Source organism: Clytia hemisphaerica, unplaced genomic scaffold (assembly GCF_902728285.1).
Source record: "Clytia hemisphaerica strain Z4C2 unplaced genomic scaffold, Clytia hemisphaerica genome assembly, whole genome shotgun sequence".
Taxonomy (NCBI): Eukaryota; Metazoa; Cnidaria; class Hydrozoa; order Leptothecata; family Clytiidae; genus Clytia; species Clytia hemisphaerica.
Window position 1 is genome coordinate 708,135 of NW_027104146.1, and position 19,847 is coordinate 727,981.

The 19,847-nt window shown below is 37.4% G+C and overlaps 2 protein-coding genes across 2 annotated transcripts; one reads left to right on the forward strand and one right to left on the reverse strand.

Annotated features, from left to right (window-relative positions):
* Positions 1 to 5,417: 5,417 nt before the first annotated feature.
* Positions 5,418 to 7,232, reverse strand: LOC136813951 (uncharacterized). Its single transcript, XM_067070463.1, has one exon. The coding sequence runs from the start codon at positions 7,230 to 7,232 to the stop codon at positions 5,418 to 5,420; it is 1,815 nt and encodes a 604-aa protein (XP_066926564.1).
* A 522-nt stretch (positions 7,233 to 7,754) lies between these two features.
* On the forward strand, positions 7,755 to 8,405 carry LOC136813952 (uncharacterized). The gene has a single exon (XM_067070465.1). The coding sequence runs from the start codon at positions 7,755 to 7,757 to the stop codon at positions 8,403 to 8,405; it is 651 nt and encodes a 216-aa protein (XP_066926566.1).
* The last annotated feature ends 11,442 nt before the right edge of the window (positions 8,406 to 19,847 follow it).

A 19,847-nucleotide genomic window follows, 5' to 3' on the forward strand; every position in this document is an offset into this window, starting at 1 on the left:
AATATCGTTTAAAAAACAAGGGAATAAGTTCTAAAAATGTGACGTAACGTTCAGACCATGTTGTTCTCACAGAAATATCACAAAAACGAGTACAAATAAAAAGCCGAAAGCCGAAGCACAGTAGTAGTAAACAATACTAAAGAATAACCAAAATAAAAACCCCCATAGGGCCAAGGGAGACAGACACGTGTGGATTATACAATTGTCGGTGAAAACTTACACATGATTCAGGAAATGGATCAACTTCCTGAACCAGGGTTTGTATTTTATAGGTGATTTTAAAATCAATGGTTGACTTGAACGGCTAATTACTACTTGCCGAGCTTTGTCGGTGTTGATTTTAAATAGAATATTGATTGTTAAAACCATTTAATAAACTTTTCAGTATTATAACCGATATCTATTTCTATACAGCTCATAATGTCAACACTTTCCGCTTCCTGTTGCATGCTGAGTACTTACTAAAAAACACTAAAGTAGGCTCAATTAAGTTAGGAAAAAATAAGAAGAAAGGTGTTTCTTCATTATACAAAGTTGCATTGAAAAATGCAGGGTGAATAATAACTACGGACGAGAATGTATAAAAGAAAGACCAGAAAAATCCAGTAATTTCAATATATATTACTTTTACTCTGAAAGCCAAAAAGTCTCTCCTGTAATCTTTTATGGCGCGCCGAATTACTTTTTATTACCAACTTTTTTTTCGACACCAACTTTTTTTTTCGACACCAACTTTTTTTTTTTCGACACCAACTTTTTTTTTCGATATCACACTTTTTTTTTGATACCATTTTTTTCCTTCCTACCAACTTTTATTTTCTTGTCTCGATTACCTGCTAACGTTGATTACTCAAAGTGTAAAAAGGCCTTTACGTTTATATAGCGGTAAATACATGCACATGCGCATCTGATCACAGATTTCTGTAAAGCCCGAAGGGCTAAGTGGAGTGCTTTAAGCTCTTCCAAGTAAAAAAAGTGAACATTGGAAAAAAAGTAGGGTTGAAGTTAAAAAAAACAGAAAGCTCACAAACCAAATTTGAAATAAAACACAAAGTACTTAACTATAAGGAATGACTTCAAGTTCAACCAAAACAAACTTCCAGACTTTGTCCTAAAGTCAGTCAGTATTCATGCTGGTGTTTCAGCTTTTTATTTTTTCAATTCCATCTCGAAAAGTTTCACTTCATGGCGCGCAATTTGTTAAAGCCCCTTACACACATTATATTAATCAGGTTGGGTGGGCGAGACAATAACCAAAAAGGTTGACTTCGTAAAAAAGAAGTTTCGTATCCGGGTCTCGAAAAAAAGTTGGTATCGGAAAAAAGTTGATGGTGTTGGAAAAAAAGTTGGTGTCAGAAAAAAAAAGTTGGTGTCGGAGAAAAGATGGTATGAAAAAAACATGAGGTTTGTCCACTTAGGCACGTATTTTGATTAATTCGTCTCAGACGTCTGAGATCATCTAAATTTCATCTCAAATCTTGACTATTTTTTCCTTAAAAATAGCGTCTCAGACGTCTCAGATCATCTGGGATCTTTCGAGATCATCATTCTGAGATTCGTCTCAAATTTTGACTATTTTTTTCCTTGAAAACAGCGTCTCAGACGTCTCAGATCATCTGAGATCTTTCGAGATCATCTGAGGTTCGTCTCAAATTTTGACTATGTATTTCCTTAAAAACAACATCTCAGATCATCTGAGATCTTTCGAGATCATCTGAGGTTTATTTCAAATTTTGACTATTTCTTTCCTTGAAAGCAGCGTCTCAGATCGTCAGAGATCTTTTTTCATTGTAGATTTAACAGGTTTTATTGGTAAAAAATGAAATTAAATGTTATGATTTGACTGTACAATTTAGTGATCATGTATCTTCACAAACAGTTGATATAATATAGGCTAATCACAATTTTTGGAAAAACTTCATTTAAAAGAAAGAAATGACCATAAGACTGAGACGTACATCAGATAATCTCGTAAGACAATAAAATTGAGACGAACCTCAGATAATCTCGAAAAGTCTGAGGGCCCTGAGACGTCTCAGATGCACATTTTAAGGAAAGGAGGACAATAAAATTGAGACGAACATCAGATAATCTCGAAAAGTCAAAGGGCCCTGAGACGTCTCAGATGCACATTTTAAGGACAGAAAGACTTTAAAATTGAAACCAACCTCAGATAATCTCGAAAAGTCTGAGGGCCCTGAGACGTCTCAGATGCACATTTTAAGGAAAGGAGGACAATAAAATTGAGACGAACATCAGATAATCTCGAAAAGTCAAAGGGCCCTGAGACGTCTCAGATGCACATTTTAAGGACAGAAAGACTTTAAAATTGAAACCAACCTCAGATAATCTCGAAAAGTCTGAGGGCCCTGAGACGTCTCAGATGCACATTTTAAGGAAAGGAGGACAATAAAATTGAGACGAACATCAGATAATCTCGAAAAGTTAAAGGGCCCTGAGACGTCTCAGATGCACATTTTAAGGACAGAAAGACTTTAAAATTGAAACCAACCTCAGATAATCTCGAAAAGTCTGAGGGCCCTGAGACGTCTCAGATGCACATTTTAAGGACAGAAAGACTTTAAAATTGAGACGAACCTCAGATAATCTCGAAAAGTCTGAGGGACCTGAGACGTCTCAGATGCACATTTTTAAGGACAGAAAGACTTTAAAATTGAGACGAACCTCAGATAATCTCGAAAAGTCTGAGGGCCCTGAGACGTCTCAGATGCACATTTATAAGAACAGAAAGACTTTAAAATTGAGACGAACCTCAGATAATCTCGAAAAGTCTGAGGGCCCTGAGACGTCTCAGATGCACATTTTAAGGACAGAAAGACTTTAAAATTGAGAGGAACCTTAGATAATCTCGAAAAGTCTGAGGGGCCCTGAGACGTCTCAGATGCACATTTCAAGGACAGAAAGACCAGAAAATACATCAGTATAAAGGTATAACAAATGCATAAACAATCTATTATTGAGACGAACCTCAGATCATCTCAGACGAATTGTGCAAAATCCGTGCTACACTCGGTTTGTCGCAAAAAACGAAAAGTTGGTTTCAGAAAAAAAAATTGATGTCAAAAAACAAAAGTTGGTGTCGAAAAAAAAAGTTGGTAATAAAAAGTAATTCGGCGAGCCATAATCTTTGTTGCAAACGACTTTGGAATCTTTCTAAAAGTGAACCCCAATAAGGTGATTCTCATCGTCAAACAAGGATGCGAACCTATTCTTTAAAAGAAAGACCGGGAAATAAGAAAGAGTACGTTTATTTCAACTAGCATTCAAATTTTTCTTTAATTCAAGCTTCACGGTTGTTAAAGTTAGATCCTTATAAAAGATTTCAAACTTCTCGAATTGTAAATCGAACATAATACATCCATTGAGTTTGAAGCCCCGAAGGGGCTAGAGGTCAATCTTCAACCTTTTTAAAGCAAGAAAAAGTGAAGCCCTGCATTTAGAAATTTTGTTTGAAAAACACCACGGGTCCCGTATCCAAAATGGGAAATAAATGGCTTCATTTCCCATCCTAGAGTCTTGGATCTAGTTCCTTCGGGGCTTTGAAATCAATAAATATATTCCTCACTCAAGTTCGAATTAGAGAGTTTAACTGTTTTCTGAATGGGCTTTTAAAGATAATGCATAGAGGTCTGGCTATGATTACTTCCGTTAAGCCATCAAAAATAAGTATTTTTATAACCATGTTGGACAGAGTTCAATCATAATAATTCATGAAATCAATAAGTATACAATTGAAATTCTCAGTTTGAATTATATGTTCATTTTCCCACGAGTAGTACAACACTATAAAGAGATTATTTATTTTGACTGCCGAAATGTTGATATGAATTAATGAGTTTTGGTTCATAGAATGAATGAGCAAATAAAAAAAATTAGAATGAGATTGATACGGTACAAAAGCGTCAGTGAGGACCAAGGAATTATAAGAGACACTGGATAAATGACTCATAAAACGGAGTAGAGCGACCATTGTATTTCCTTTGTTTCAGAAACAATTGATGTTCTAGCTATGTCCGTAAAGGACAACTGTCATGGCGTCTCAAATGTATCGATTTTGAAAAATGTTTATTAATCTCATTTTAAAAAAGTTCTCTAGCGTTTTCATTTCGTACCTTTGCAGGGAAAAAACTTTGAAAGTAAGGCTAGAATACCAAACCGGATACATTTGTGAAATCTAATGTGAGAAAAACATCATTAGACAAGAAAAATCAAACAAAATGCTTATAGTAACACGAGATTTTCAATTGGGAATATCTTTCCAAACTTGTTACCACAAGAGCTAAAAGTAACAAACACTAAACTTGAGTGTCTTGGCGTCACTGTGATATGAAAATCTTTAGGAGGCACATGGTGGCAAGGTGGTTTTCTTGTGGTTGAAGTTTGAAAATTTCCGGTGTCAACATTCAATTTCTTATACACAACACGTCTTTTGGATCTTTCTCAGAGCTTGAAACGTCATAACGACATATAATTGGCAATTAAATAGAAGAATCTGACTCTCACAGGAAAGTTTTAAGTCTCTTTTGGGAATTGGATGAGTTATTTTTTATATAAAACGCAATTAAAATGTATCGAAAAATCATTTAATCAGAGAAGGAGAGTGAACAATAATATCATTACTGCGGACATAGCTAGAACATGAGAAATCAGCAAAAACCAGGTACTTGTATATCCAGTGTACAATAAATCCTTGTGAGGACAAAGTCCTATTTTAGAAGAACGAATTAACGTCTCTCCCCCGTTTGTCAATTTTTTTAAAATTCCCGGACCCCCGTTTATGAGAATATTTTCAGCTATCATAAGCTGAATTGCTTTATAAGCAGCTTGGTCTTAGTGTATAATTCCCTTATTTTGGTGGTTTTCAGAGGAAATTTTCAACCCCCCCCCCAGAAATTAGGCACCCCTGTTTATTAGATTTTGAAGATCCCCCCCCTTCCACTACCTTGTGAAAGAAAGACAAAACTGATTCTAAATTGTAACAAGATTCATTTAAATAATCCAGATCCAGCTGACAATTTCAAATAATACAATATAAAAGAAAGTCCGAAAATGTTCATTTTGACTTTTCAATACATGAAAAACAACAAAGTGAGTTTTTTAAAATTACAATATTTCGTACTCAAAACTAGTACATCATTCAGGTAAAAGTTCTCTTACAAACGTGTCGATGACTTTTATGTAAAAATCTTGCTAATTAAAATTAAAATTAGAAAATGTTCACTAGAGGATAAAACAATTAATCAATAAAATGTGGTGAATAGTAAACAATAGAAAAATATAAGACATGAGAACATAATTAGTCAAAATCCCAATGGAAAAAGAAAGGCTAAAACAAAGAGGCCTGAATAGGAGGCAAGACGATAGAAACGACTCAAGAGACAAAAATTAGACAAAACCTAGGAAAAAAGATATAAATCTCTTGAGGCTTTGAGGCCGTGGTTCAAAATAGGTGATTTTCTTTTAATGTATAATGCTTCTTTTATAAGAAGAATGTTCCAGTTTGAGGCTGAATCAATGATCTTTGTATTGTTCTCTACGCAGTTTAGGTAGTAGTCTCTCGTTTCAGACTTTGTCAATTCACCAAGTCCATGATGTAGAAGATTGGTCATGTAACGCATTTCTTGGCAACTGGTCAGATGATCATAAATTGCAGTATTACATGACTTATTCTTATTAGAGGTGGCATGCTCCACACAACGCTCGTGAAGATTTCTATCTGTTTTACCAATATAGTCGGCACTACATCCAGGACAAGTAAAGTGGTAGACGACACTTGATTTTAAAAGACTTGGTGTTTTATCTTTCATATTTGTAAAAAATGATAACTTGTTTGTAGAATATATCACTTTAAACTTTATTTTCTTGTCGGGCTGTACTGACCTTTTCAGCTTCTTTTCAAGTCTGTCAAGAAGTTGTTCACATTGGGTCCCATGATAGGTGGTCTTGATCCAAATGGTGGTTTCAGTTTCACGATCTGTATCAGGTTCCTTTGATACAGTGTTTTGGAGAGTTCGGAAAATCAAACTTTTGCACACGTGTTGTGGGAAACCATTCCAAGATGCGAACTTCTTAATTAGAGTAAGTTCGTGTGGAAGTTTATTATCAGAACATAAACGATTTGCCCTTGTGATTAAACTCCGTATCCATGAGGTTTTGTATCTCCATGGGGTGTGACTTTGAAAATTGATATACTGTCCAGTGTTTGTATCTTTTCGGTAGACAGACAGACCATCAGGAGAAATTTCGATATCAAGAAAATGTGGTGTTTCATTATCAAATCTATCAACAGTAAATTGAATGCTTTTATCGAAAGTGTTTAATTTTTGATGAATTCGATCGACGTCATTTGGTTTCACAAGGAGAAGCGTATCGTCTACATAGCGTCCGTAGAACTTAATTAATCCTTCATTTACAAGTGGCACAACAATAGACTTTTCAAGTTCGGTCATGATAATATTGGCAAGAAGAGGACCCATCGAACTGCCCATACTTACACCGTCAGTCTGCTCGTAGAGTTGACCATTACAGGAGAAAACGGTTTTCGTGCAGGTGTCTTTAATTAGTTTTTTGAGAGTTGATCTTTTAAGGGTGGTAGCTATCTCTTCATCTTTGTAAACCCGGTCGAGAATGATTTTTATGGTGCGTTGAAGGGGGACGTTTGTAAAAAGCGATACGACATCAAACGATACTAGCACATAGCCTTGTTCAAAAAGTTCATTAGGTATGTTTCGAATCCTTGTTGTTGTTTCAAAAGAATCTTTCAAGGTAAATTCATTAATTGTCAATGGATTGAGAAGATTTGCAAGATACTTCCCAACATTGTAATGAGTCGATCCGGTCGTATCAATGATGGGTCGAAATTTTGGGATTCGTTGGTAAGTTTTGTGTGTTTTAGGTAATCCGTGTGCGCGGGCCGGTTTAGCGTGTTTTGGTCTCATGGTTTTGTAGTCATCATCAGAAAGTTCATCACGACCGTTGAGAGTTTTTAAATATCGCTGTATTGTTTTCAGACGTGTATAGGTAGGATCAGTATCAATCTTTTTGAATTTTTTGGAATCAGAAAATAAAGAGTCCATAGACTTTTTGTAGTCAGCTATGTCGATTAGGACAACTCCATTACCTTTATCTGGTTTGAGGATTGCGACATTGCGACGTAGTTCTTTTACGATTTTGATAGATTTTAGATCCTGGAAAATTCTTTTGTCTTCCATATCAATAATATTGAACGAGAAAGCGCGAATCGAGTTTTTGGCTCTTTCAACACTGCGAGGATCTGTTTTCAGTACTTTTGAACGGTAAAGTTGCGACCAGACATCTTCAGCAAGGGCAAATGTGTCGATTTCGTTTGGAAAGGTAGCTAAGCCATGTGATAGACCAAAACGTAACAGTTTGTGTTCGTCGTTCGTAAGAATATGCGAAGATAGATTGGTGATAATAACATTTGGATTTTGTGTGATTTTATTCAGTTTGTCTCGAGCAGCAAAAAGAATGTCAATTTTACGGTTTAGTTTTTCGTTTATTGGTTTGGAAAAGTTGTAGTGTGAACACAACACAAACTGTTACGTTTTGGTCTATCACATGGCTTAGCTACCTTTCCAAACGAAATCGACACATTTGCCCTTGCTGAAGATGTCTGGTCGCAACTTTACCGTTCAAAAGTACTGAAAACAGATCCTCGCAGTGTTGAAAGAGCCAAAAACTCGATTCGCGCTTTCTCGTTCAATATTATTGATATGGAAGACAAAAGAATTTTCCAGGATCTAAAATCTATCAAAATCGTAAAAGAACTACGTCGCAATGTCGCAATCCTCAAACCAGATAAAGGTAATGGAGTTGTCCTAATCGACATAGCTGACTACGAAAAGTCTATGGACTCTTTATTTTCTGATTCCAAAAAATTCAAAAAGATTGATACTGATCCTACCTATACACGTCTGAAAACAATACAGCGATATTTAAAAACTCTCAACGGTCGTGATGAACTTTCTGATGATGACTACAAAACCATGAGACCAAAACACGCTAAACCGGCCCACGCACACGGATTACCTAAAACACACAAAACTTACCAACGAATCCCAAAATTTCGACCCATCATTGATACGACCGGATCGACTCATTACAATGTTGGGAAGTATCTTGCAAATCTTCTCAATCCATTGACAATTAATGAATTTACCTTGAAAGATTCTTTTGAAACAACAACAAGGATTCGAAACATACCTAATGAACTTTTTGAACAAGGCTATGTGCTAGTATCGTTTGATGTCGTATCGCTTTTTACAAACGTCCCCCTTCAACGCACCATAAAAATCATTCTCGACCGGGTTTACAAAGATGAAGAGATAGCTACCACCCTTAAAAGATCAACTCTCAAAAACTAATTAAAGACACCTGCACGAAAACCGTTTTCTCCTGTAATGGTCAACTCTACGAGCAGACTGACGGTGTAAGTATGGGCAGTTCGATGGGTCCTCTTCTTGCCAATATTATCATGACCGAACTTGAAAAGTCTATTGTTGTGCCACTTGTAAATGAAGGATTAATTAAGTTCTACGGACGCTATGTAGACGATACGCTTCTCCTTGTGAAACCAAATGACGTCGATCGAATTCATCAAAAATTAAACACTTTCGATAAAAGCATTCAATTTACTGTTGATAGATTTGATAATGAAACACCACATTTTCTTGATATCGAAATTTCTCCTGATGGTCTGTCTGTCTACCGAAAAGATACAAACACTGGACAGTATATCAATTTTCAAAGTCACACCCCATGGAGATACAAAACCTCATGGATACGGAGTTTAATCACAAGGGCAAATCGTTTATGTTCTGATAATAAACTTCCACACGAACTTACTCTAATTAAGAAGTTCGCATCTTGGAATGGTTTCCCACAACACGTGTGCAAAAGTTTGATTTTCCGAACTCTCCAAAACACTGTATCAAAGGAACCTGATACAGATCGTGAAACTGAAACCACCATTTGGATCAAGACCACCTATCATGGGACCCAATGTGAACAACTTCTTGACAGACTTGAAAAGAAGCTGAAAAGGTCAGTACAGCCCGACAAGAAAATAAAGTTTAAAGTGATATATTCTACAAACAAGTTATCATTTTTTACAAATATGAAAGATAAAACACCAAGTCTTTTAAAATCAAGTGTCGTCTACCACTTTACTTGTCCTGGATGTAGTGCCGACTATATTGGTAAAACAGATAGAAATCTTCACGAGCGTTGTGTGGAGCATGCCACCTCTAATAAGAATAAGTCATGTAATACTGCAATTTATGATCATCTGACCAGTTGCCAAGAAATGCGTTACATGACCAATCTTCTACATCATGGACTTGGTGAATTGACAAAGTCTGAAACGAGAGACTACTACCTAAACTGCGTAGAGAACAATACAAAGATCATTGATTCAGCCTCAAACTGGAACATTCTTCTTATAAAAGAAGCATTATACATTAAAAGAAAATCACCTATTTTGAACCACGGCCTCAAAGCCTCAAAAGATTTATATCTTTTTTCCTAGGTTTTGTCTAATTTTTGTCTCTTGAGTCGTTTCTATCGGCTTGCCTCCTATTCAGGCCTCTTTGTTTCAGCCTTTCTTTTTCCATTGGGATTTTGACTAATTATGTTCTCATGTCTTATATTTTTCTATTGTTTACTATTCACCACATTTTATTGATTAATTGTTTTATCCTCTAGTGAACATTTTCTAATTTTAATTTTAATTAGCAAGATTTTTACATAAAACTCATCGACACGTTTGTAAGAGAACTTTTACCTGAATGATGTACTAGTTTTGAGTACGAAATATTGTAATTTTAAAAAACTCACTTTGTTGTTTTTCATGTATTGAAAAGTCAAAATGAACATTTTCGGACTTTCTTTTATATTGTATTATTTGAAATTGTCAGCTGGATCTGGATTCTGGAAAAACCTCCGAAATGCTGATGTTTGTCTCTACAATCGTGTTGTTGTTGTTGAGAGATTGAACAAGAGATTGAAAAAGTGTCAATTGAATCTAAACTTTCTGATCAAATGTAGAGATGGGGATGTTTACCCAAAATTTGTACAATGGAAGAATACTCGCTACCTCGATAGGGACCAGAAGAAAAAGACTTTTCGAAAGAATTTACTTAATGAGATTACATCGAAACATAAAACAATCCGAACTATACAAGCCGAGCTGAAGTTGAAAGAATGTGATCTCTACAAAGATTTGACCTGGATTAAAGGGAAAGCAATTCGCCACTCGATCAATTGTAGTGTGAACAACTTTTCCAAACCAATAAACGAAAAACTAAACCGTAAAATTGACATTCTTTTTGCTGCTCGAGACAAACTGAATAAAATCACACAAAATCCAAATGTTATTATCACCAATCTATCTTCGCATATTCTTACGAACGACGAACACAAACTGTTACGTTTTGGTCTATCAAATGGCTTAGCTACCTTTCCAAACGAAATCGACACATTTGCCCTTGCTGAAGATGTCTGGTTGCAACTTTACCGTTCAAAAGTACTGAAAACAGATCCTCGCAGTGTTGAAAGAGCCAAAAACTCGATTCGCGCTTTCTCGTTCAATATTATTGATATGGAAGACAAAAGAATTTTCCAGGATCTAAAATCTATCAAAATCGTAAAAGAACTACGTCGCAATGTCGCAATCCTCAAACCAGATAAAGGTAATGGAGTTGTCCTAATCGACATAGCTGACTACAAAAAGTCTATAGACTCTTTATTTTCTGATTCCAAAAAATTCAAAAAGATTGATACTGGTCCTACCTATACACGTCTGAAAACAATACAGCGATATTTAAAAACTCTCAACGGTCGTGATGAACTTTCTGATGATGACTACAAAACCATGAGACCAAAACACGCTAAACCGGCCCGCGCACACGGATTACCTAAAACACACAAAACTTACCAACGAATCCCAAAATTTCGACCCATCATTGATACGACCGGATCGACTCATTACAATGTTGGGAAGTATCTTGCAAATCTTCTCAATCCATTGACAATTAATGAATTTACCTTGAAAGATTCTTTTGAAACAACAACAAGGATTCGAAACATACCTAATGAACTTTTTGAACAAGGCTATGTGCTAGTATCGTTTGATGTCGTATCGCTTTTTACAAACGTCCCCCTTCAACGCACCATAAAAATCATTCTCGACCGGGTTTACAAAGATGAAGAGATAGCTACCACCCTTAAAAGATCAACTCTCAAAAAACTAATTAAAGACACCTGCACGAAAACCGTTTTCTCCTGTAATGGTCAACTCTACGAGCAGACTGACGGTGTAAGTATGGGCAGTTCGATGGGTCCTCTTCTTGCCAATATTATCATGACCGAACTTGAAAAGTCTATTTGTTAGGCGCACGCGTCCCTAATGACTGCAAAAAGTCATCTCATTTTAATTGCATACGTCATTTTATTTAAACGCACAAAACAATTAAAAATATTTATTCATTTCTTTGTATCATTTATATCATTTATACCTTAGGGATTTTTCTAGCATTTCAAAATTACATTCAGATTTTTTCGTATCAGTTCAATTTTTCATAATCAATTAAGTGTCTGTTGAGGCATCATATGAGGAAAATGTGAACTCATCTCAAAATCAAACTTTCAAAGTTAACCTTCAAATTCAAGTCAAGTCAACTTTCACAATCAATTTTCAATTTTAATTTATTGGACAGAATTTACACCACATTTATTTCTGGCAAGTTGGTAAGAATTTATTTAATTTATTAACTTAGATTTCTTTTATTTTCCTCTAAAATACTTTGTCAATATTTTCATTATTCTTCATTTTTCTCACTTTGTCACATAGATTAAATCTTGTCATTTTTTTTATTCATTCAGTTTGAACTCTATCATCAATCGTGTTACGAACACTTGTGTCCATTCATTTTCTGTCCGGCTACATTCAAACAACAAGAAATTCACAACGTCATGGATACCAAACCTCAATTAATTGACGAAATCAGTGCAGATTGCATGATTGATGAGATTGACGATTTCATCGCAGAGCATCCGATCATCGCAAGCACACCCAACAATGTAATCGAGAATAACCGCAAGCATGCAGAATATCTTCGATCATTCTACCGAACAAAATTTGGCAGAGAAGCCCCCAGATACAAAGCAGTCATGAAATCTATCAGTGCGTACGTTCTCAATGCTCAAACCGTCATGTCCGCACGTCAGAGTGTCGCATCTTCCCGCCACATTGTCGCAGATCAACAATGGTTCAGCTTCGAGCTCACAGACGTACAAGGAAAACTCAAGGAGTTGAAATCGAAAATCCAACCAAACATCCAGGAACCCAACGGTACGAACCTTGAGGAAGTTAAAACAAACATCACTGAATCAACTAATGAGGAACTCGAAGAGATGAAAAAATGCATCACGTCAATGTCGAAGGACTTTGAGAGACTTTCTACTCGCACTGCTACTCTCATCTCGAAATGCCCTACCGGAAAACTTGATGACGTCACTAAGCTCAAAGAAGGGTATGAACTTACTTTCAAACATTTTATCTCATTTGAGAAATTTATCGATGCCGAGATCAAAGGGCGTGACCTCAATAAAGTCAAGACCTTTAACAAATCCCAGCTTTCAATCAAACTTCCTCAATTCAGTGGCTACTCTTCATCCATCAACTTCTACAAGTTTAAAAGTGACTTTGATAAACTCTATTCAACTACCGTTCCAAAGCATATGATGCCAGACTTTCTGAAAAATAATTTCCTTGAGGGTACAGCATTATCTATTGTGAAACATGAGTCAGACATCAACGAAATCTGGAGCATTCTTAAAAAAAGCTTTGGTGACGTCAAACGTTTATTATCTAACAAACATTTTGAGCTTACCCAATTAGATAAACTGTCGAAAATTAGAGAGCCAACCAAATTCGTCGAAGCTCTTGGAAAGATTATCAATCTAATGAAAGAATTGATGAGTCTGGCAAGTGAGCATCAAATCGAACCACATCTCTACTATGGTGACGGTATCAATCAAATTTACAATGTGATGGGCAATCAAATCACCATGAAGTGGCTGACCTCGTGTGCAGAAGAAGACGAGACACCTGATGGTAAAGAGTTGTGGGCTAAACTTCTCACCTTCCTGGAACGAGAAATCAAAATCTACCAACAGAAAGAGCTTATCAACTTCGCCAATGGCCAACAGAATCAACAGGACAACCCACCGAAAGGAGGAAAGGTTGGTCGTTCCAATTTTTTCAATAAACCTAACGCCTGTCAAATCTGTGGTGCCACTGATCATTTCTCAACTACTGGTCCTAGTAACTCCAAACTCACTCAATACTATGTCTGCGAGAAATTCTCAAAAATGTCTCCTCGTCAAAGATTTAAGCACCTATCCAGTAATAACTTATGTTTTCAATGCTTATTTCCGGGAGCACTTGCCAACACAGGACGACACCGTGATGGACGTTGCCAACACGACTTTGTATGCCCACACGAAAGTCATGATCAATATCCAATCAAGAAACACGTTTTGGTGTGCGAGGAACACAAGACGAATCCTCAAAACGAACAACTTCTCACTGACTTCAAGGCAAGGTTCATTCGAAACCCCAATCTTCCAGACTGTGCAAAGAACATCCAACTGGTCCATCACGTCGACATTCAACCTGGTGACTATCATGCAAACGCCAACAATCAATCTGAGATAGCCATCTACATGCTACAACAAATATCAATCAACAATCAAACATATCTCGTCTTCTACGATACAGGGTGCAGCGACTTCGTCATCCGCTCAGAGGCAGCCAAACGCCTTAAAGACAACGCAACACTCGAATCCAACGAATCAATCAATATTGGTGGAGTCGGTGGTGTGTCAGCCAAAACACGTGGAGATTACACTGTACGCATTCCAACAGCCGATGGCCCACCAGCAACCTTCTTTGGACCATCCCTGGACCGAATCACCCACAAATTTCCCACGTACCCACTTCAAGAGGCTTACAACGATCTGAAAGCATCTTTTTTGAAAGATGGGAGGAGTATAGCCAACCTTCCAACAATCCCAACATCAATTGGTGGTGAAGTCGACCTGATGATCGGCATCAGATTTCTACGTTACCATCCCGAACCAATCTTCAAAATGCCTTCTGGATTGACGATTTATAAATCTGCATTCAAGAATCCAGATGGAAGTCGGGGTGTTATTGGTGGACCTCATCAAATCTTCTCATCAATCAACAAGCAAGGTATACACTTCACTTCGTTCTTTTCTAACCAACTTCGATCTTATCAATTAGGATATCAAGTCAATCCTGATGTTCGATTATTGGGATACAGCTCCAACCACGTCAACGTCGAATCACATGTCAAACGTGAAAGCATCTTCAACATGGCAGAGGACGCAGGAAGTGACATCTCATACCGTTGCATCAAATGTCGATCATGCTCCGACTGCAAAGATCACGACTTCAACCAGACCAGCAGCATTCGTGAAGAATTCGAACAGCACCTCATCAACAAATCAGTTCACGTCGACATCGAAAATAAAATCACGACTGCTACTCTACCATTCACAAAAGACCCAACAATTCGTCTTGAACCAAATCGAAAGAAGGCGATGAAAGTTTACCTTCAACAAGTCAACCGACTCAACAAGTACGAACAAGACAAACAAGATGTTATCAAGTCTGAACGTAAACTCCAAGACCTCGGTCACGTTGACTTTGTTCGCAATCTCCCAATCAAATCACAGCAAGCACTTCAAGCCAACGTCACAAAGAACTACATCCCCTGGAGGGCGGTGTGGAAACCGAATTCGTTATCAACTCCGTGTCGTATAGTCTTCGACGCCTCACAGCCAACTGGAAGCGGCCACTCACTCAATTCAATTCTCGCCAAAGGCTCCAACGGCATGAACAGACTCGTCGACATCTTCATTCGTTGGTTTGCTCAAAGAATCGCCTTCCACACAGACATTGCAAAGATGTACAACTCGATTAAGCTTGCCGAATCCGACTGGTGTTACCAACGCTATCTCTGGAACGATTCCCTCAACGTTGGATCATCTCCCGAAGAAAAGATTATAAAAACACTAATCTACGGTGTTAAATCGTCAGGGAATCAATCGGAACGTGGACTCCGCCAAACCGCCCACCTTATGAAAGAGCAATATCCAGACGTATCCAAGATAATCGAAAGAGATGTGTATGTCGATGACTGCGTCACCGGTGAGGAATCCATCGACCTTGCCATGCAAAGAGCCGATGAAATGGAGATTGTCTGCTCAAAAGGAGGATTTGGACTTAAAGGATTCACCTTTTCAGGAAAAGATCCAATCGACAAACTTTCTGCTGACGGTAAAAGTATCCACGTTGGAGGTATTCAATGGTTCTCCAAAGATGACGTTATTTCAATCGATTTCGCTGAACTCAACTTCGCGAAGAAGGTCAGAGGAAAGAAGCCAACTACTCAAAAGGAAATCCCAGCTAAACTCACTCGTCGACACTGTGTATCGAAAGCAGCGGAAATCTTCGACATCACTGGGAAGTTGACCCCATTTACAGCAGCATTGAAGCTCGACCTCCATGACTTAGTTGAACGTAAGCTAGGTTGGGATGATATCATTCCAGATTCATTTCGTCCAATATGGCAATCACACTTCGAGATGATGGAGGAAATCAAAAATGTAACATTCAACCGATGCATCATTCCTGAGGACGCCGTCGACGTCAAAATTTCTACCCTCAATTTTGGAGATGCCAGCAAATCGATCGCATCTTCAGCCATCTATGGAAGAGTTCTTCGTAAAAACGGGCTCTACTCATGTCAATTGATCTTTGCTCGCTCGAAAATCATCCAAAATCCTTCATCACAGCCAAGAGGAGAGCTTTCGGCAGCCGTCCTGAACACTCACACTGGAGAAGTTGTTAAGCAAGCTCTGCAATCAAAACATGATGGTTGGACAAATCTCACAGACAGCCAAATCGTCCTTCACTGGATTCACAACGATGAAATCAAACTGAAACCATTCGTTCACAATCGAGTGATTGAAGTCCAACGATTTACAAACCCAAACGATTGGTTCTACATCAAGACAGATCAAATGCTAGCCGACATCGCAACAAGAAGAGGAGCTTCACTGCAAGATGTTGACAGCCAATCAAGATGGATCAATGGAGACAAGTGGATGACTCAAAAGGATCTTCCCATTAAATCGGTAAGAGATATTATTCTTAACCTTACTGAAATCAACGAAATCAAGAAAGAGACTTCAACTGTGGTATCAACAAGTTGCAATTTTGCATCAAGGCAAGGAACTGGTCTTCCAGACGAAGTGAAGAAGAGATATCTGTTCTCCTCTTATCTATTGGATCCGAACAAGTTTCCATTCAAGAAAGTGGTTAGGATCCTAGCAATTGTTTATAAATATTACTATGCACTCAAGTCTTTAGCAAAGGTTAAAGGTCCAAAGAAGTTCCCCGACATTTCAATGGTCGACAAATCAATGATCATCCTATCGAGTGACGAGATCAAACGTGCTGAACACTACTACTGGTGGAAAGGTTCAGCAGAAGTTCGTCATTTCATCAAAGCTGAGAAGTACAAACGTTTCACCAAAGACATCAACGGCATACTCACCTACACTGGACGAATACTCGACAGCGACGAAGTTCAAATCACCACACCAATGACGAAAGCTATGACAGATCTCCAATCAACAACCTTCTGTGTGCCTATCCTCGACAAGCACTCGCCTATCTCCTACGCCATCGTCAACGAAGTTCATTGGGATAACAACGTGGTCAAACACAGCGGCGTCGAATCAACTTGGCGTTACGTACTCAAACGAGCATTTATCATTGAAGGACGAGACATCGTGAAGATGGTACGTCGATCTTGTCAGCTCTGTCGTTACATCTTAAAGAAAAAAGTCGAAGTCGAAATGGGAAAGACATCTAACAGATCACTCACCATTGCACCTGCCTTCTACAACAGTCAAGTGGATTTGGCAGGACCATTTCTGTCTTACACCAATCACAACAAACGCAAGACGATCAAAATCTGGCTAGTCGTTTTCGTCTGCTCCACAACATCAACAACCTCAATCAAAGTAATGGACGATTACAGCAGCCCAGCTTTCTTCGAAGCATTCACACGCTTCGCCTGCGACACTGGCTATCCGAAACCAGTATTCGTAGACCGTGGTTCGCAGATTCTCAAAACCTACAACAACACAACGATCAACTTCCACGACACAAAGTACAAGCTTCACTACCATGTTGATGTAGAATTCGAATTGTGTCCAGTCGATGGACATAATTACAATGGTAAAGTCGAACGACGAATTCGTGAAATCAAGCAATCACTGACGAAAAGTTATAACGATCAACGTTTATCTGTTCTCCAGTGGGAGACAGTTGCATCAGAGACATCGAATTGTATCAACGACCTTCCAATCTCACTCGGTAATTATGTTTCTGATTTTGAATCAATGGACTTGATAACCCCGAATAGACTGAAACTTGGGCGCAATAACGAACGAAGTCCTGTAGGTCCATTTGAATTGTCCAATGACTCTTCAAGAATCATCCAAACCAACTCGTTAATCTATCAATCTTGGTTTGATAGTTGGCTTATCAATCATGTGCCTAAGCTCATCAATCAACCAAAGTGGTTTAAATCTGATACTGATATTCGTATTGGAGATGTTGTTTTGTTCTTGAAAAATAGCCCATTGAAATTAACATACCAGTATGGTATGGTTGAAAATACTGTTATGAGCAAGGATAACAAAATTCGTCAAGTTAAAGTATGTTATCGAAATCACTCTGAGAACTGTAACAGGACTACCGTCCGACATGTTCGGGAGCTAATTGTTATTCATTACGTTAATGAGAAGTCAATTGTTGAACAATTGAACGATATGGCAGATCAATGCTGATTCATTAGTGTATAAAAAAAAAAATTAGAAAACACACACACCTTTCACTTAGGGTGACTTTTTGCATCTCAGTTGGGGCAGTGTTAGGCGCACGCGTCCCTAATGACTGCAAAAAGTCATCTCATTTTAATTGCATACGTCATTTTATTTAAACGCACAAAACAATTAAAAATATTTATTCATTTCTTTGTATCATTTATATCATTTATACCTTAGGGATTTTTCTAGCATTTCAAAATTACATTCAGATTTTTTCGTATCAGTTCAATTTTTCATAATCAATTAAGTGTCTGTTGAGGCATCATATGAGGAAAATGTGAACTCATCTCAAAATCAAACTTTCAAAGTTAACCTTCAAATTCAAGTCAAGTCAACTTTCACAATCAATTTTCAATTTTAATTTATTGGACAGAATTTACACCACATTTATTTCCGGCAAGTTGGTAAGAATTTATTTAATTTATTAACTTAGATTTCTTTTATTTTCCTCTAAAATACTTTGTCAATATTTTCATTATTCTTCATTTTTCTCACTTTGTCACATAGATTAAATCTTGTCATTTTTTTTATTCATTCAGTTTGAACTCTATCATCAATCGTGTTACGAACACTTGTGTCCATTCATTTTCTGTCCGGCTACACTATTGTTGTGCCACTTGTAAATGAAGGATTAATTAAGTTCTACGGACGCTATGTAGACGATACGCTTCTCCTTGTGAAACCAAATGACGTCGATCGAATTCATCAAAAATTAAACACTTTCGATAAAAGCATTCAATTTACTGTTGATAGATTTGATAATGAAACACCACATTTTCTTGATATCGAAATTTCTCCTGATGGTCTGTCTGTCTACCGAAAAGATACAAACACTGGACAGTATATCAATTTTCAAAGTCACACCCCATGGAGATACAAAACCTCATGGATACGGAGTTTAATCACAAGGGCAAATCGTTTATGTTCTGATAATAAACTTCCACACGAACTTACTCTAATTAAGAAGTTCGCATCTTGGAATGGTTTCCCACAACACGTGTGCAAAAGTTTGATTTTCCGAACTCTCCAAAACACTGTATCAAAGGAACCTGATACAGATCGTGAAACTGAAACCACCATTTGGATCAAGACCACCTATCATGGGACCCAATGTGAACAACTTCTTGACAGACTTGAAAAGAAGCTGAAAAGGTCAGTACAGCCCGACAAGAAAATAAAGTTTAAAGTGATATATTCTACAAACAAGTTATCATTTTTTACAAATATGAAAGATAAAACACCAAGTCTTTTAAAATCAAGTGTCGTCTACCACTTTACTTGTCCTGGATGTAGTGCCGACTATATTGGTAAAACAGATAGAAATCTTCACGAGCGTTGTGTGGAGCATGCCACCTCTAATAAGAATAAGTCATGTAATACTGCAATTTATGATCATCTGACCAGTTGCCAAGAAATGCGTTACATGACCAATCTTCTACATCATGGACTTGGTGAATTGACAAAGTCTGAAACGAGAGACTACTACCTAAACTGCGTAGAGAACAATACAAAGATCATTGATTCAGCCTCAAACTGGAACATTCTTCTTATAAAAGAAGCATTATACATTAAAAGAAAATCACCTATTTTGAACCACGGCCTCAAAGCCTCAAGAGATTTATATCTTTTTTCCTAGGTTTTGTCTAATTTTTGTCTCTTGAGTCGTTTCTATCGTCTTGCCTCCTATTCAGGCCTCTTTGTTTTAGCCTTTCTTTTTCCATTGGGATTTTGACTAATTATGTTCTCATGTCTTATATTTTTCTATTGTTTACTATTCACCACATTTTATTGATTAATTGTTTTATCCTCTAGTG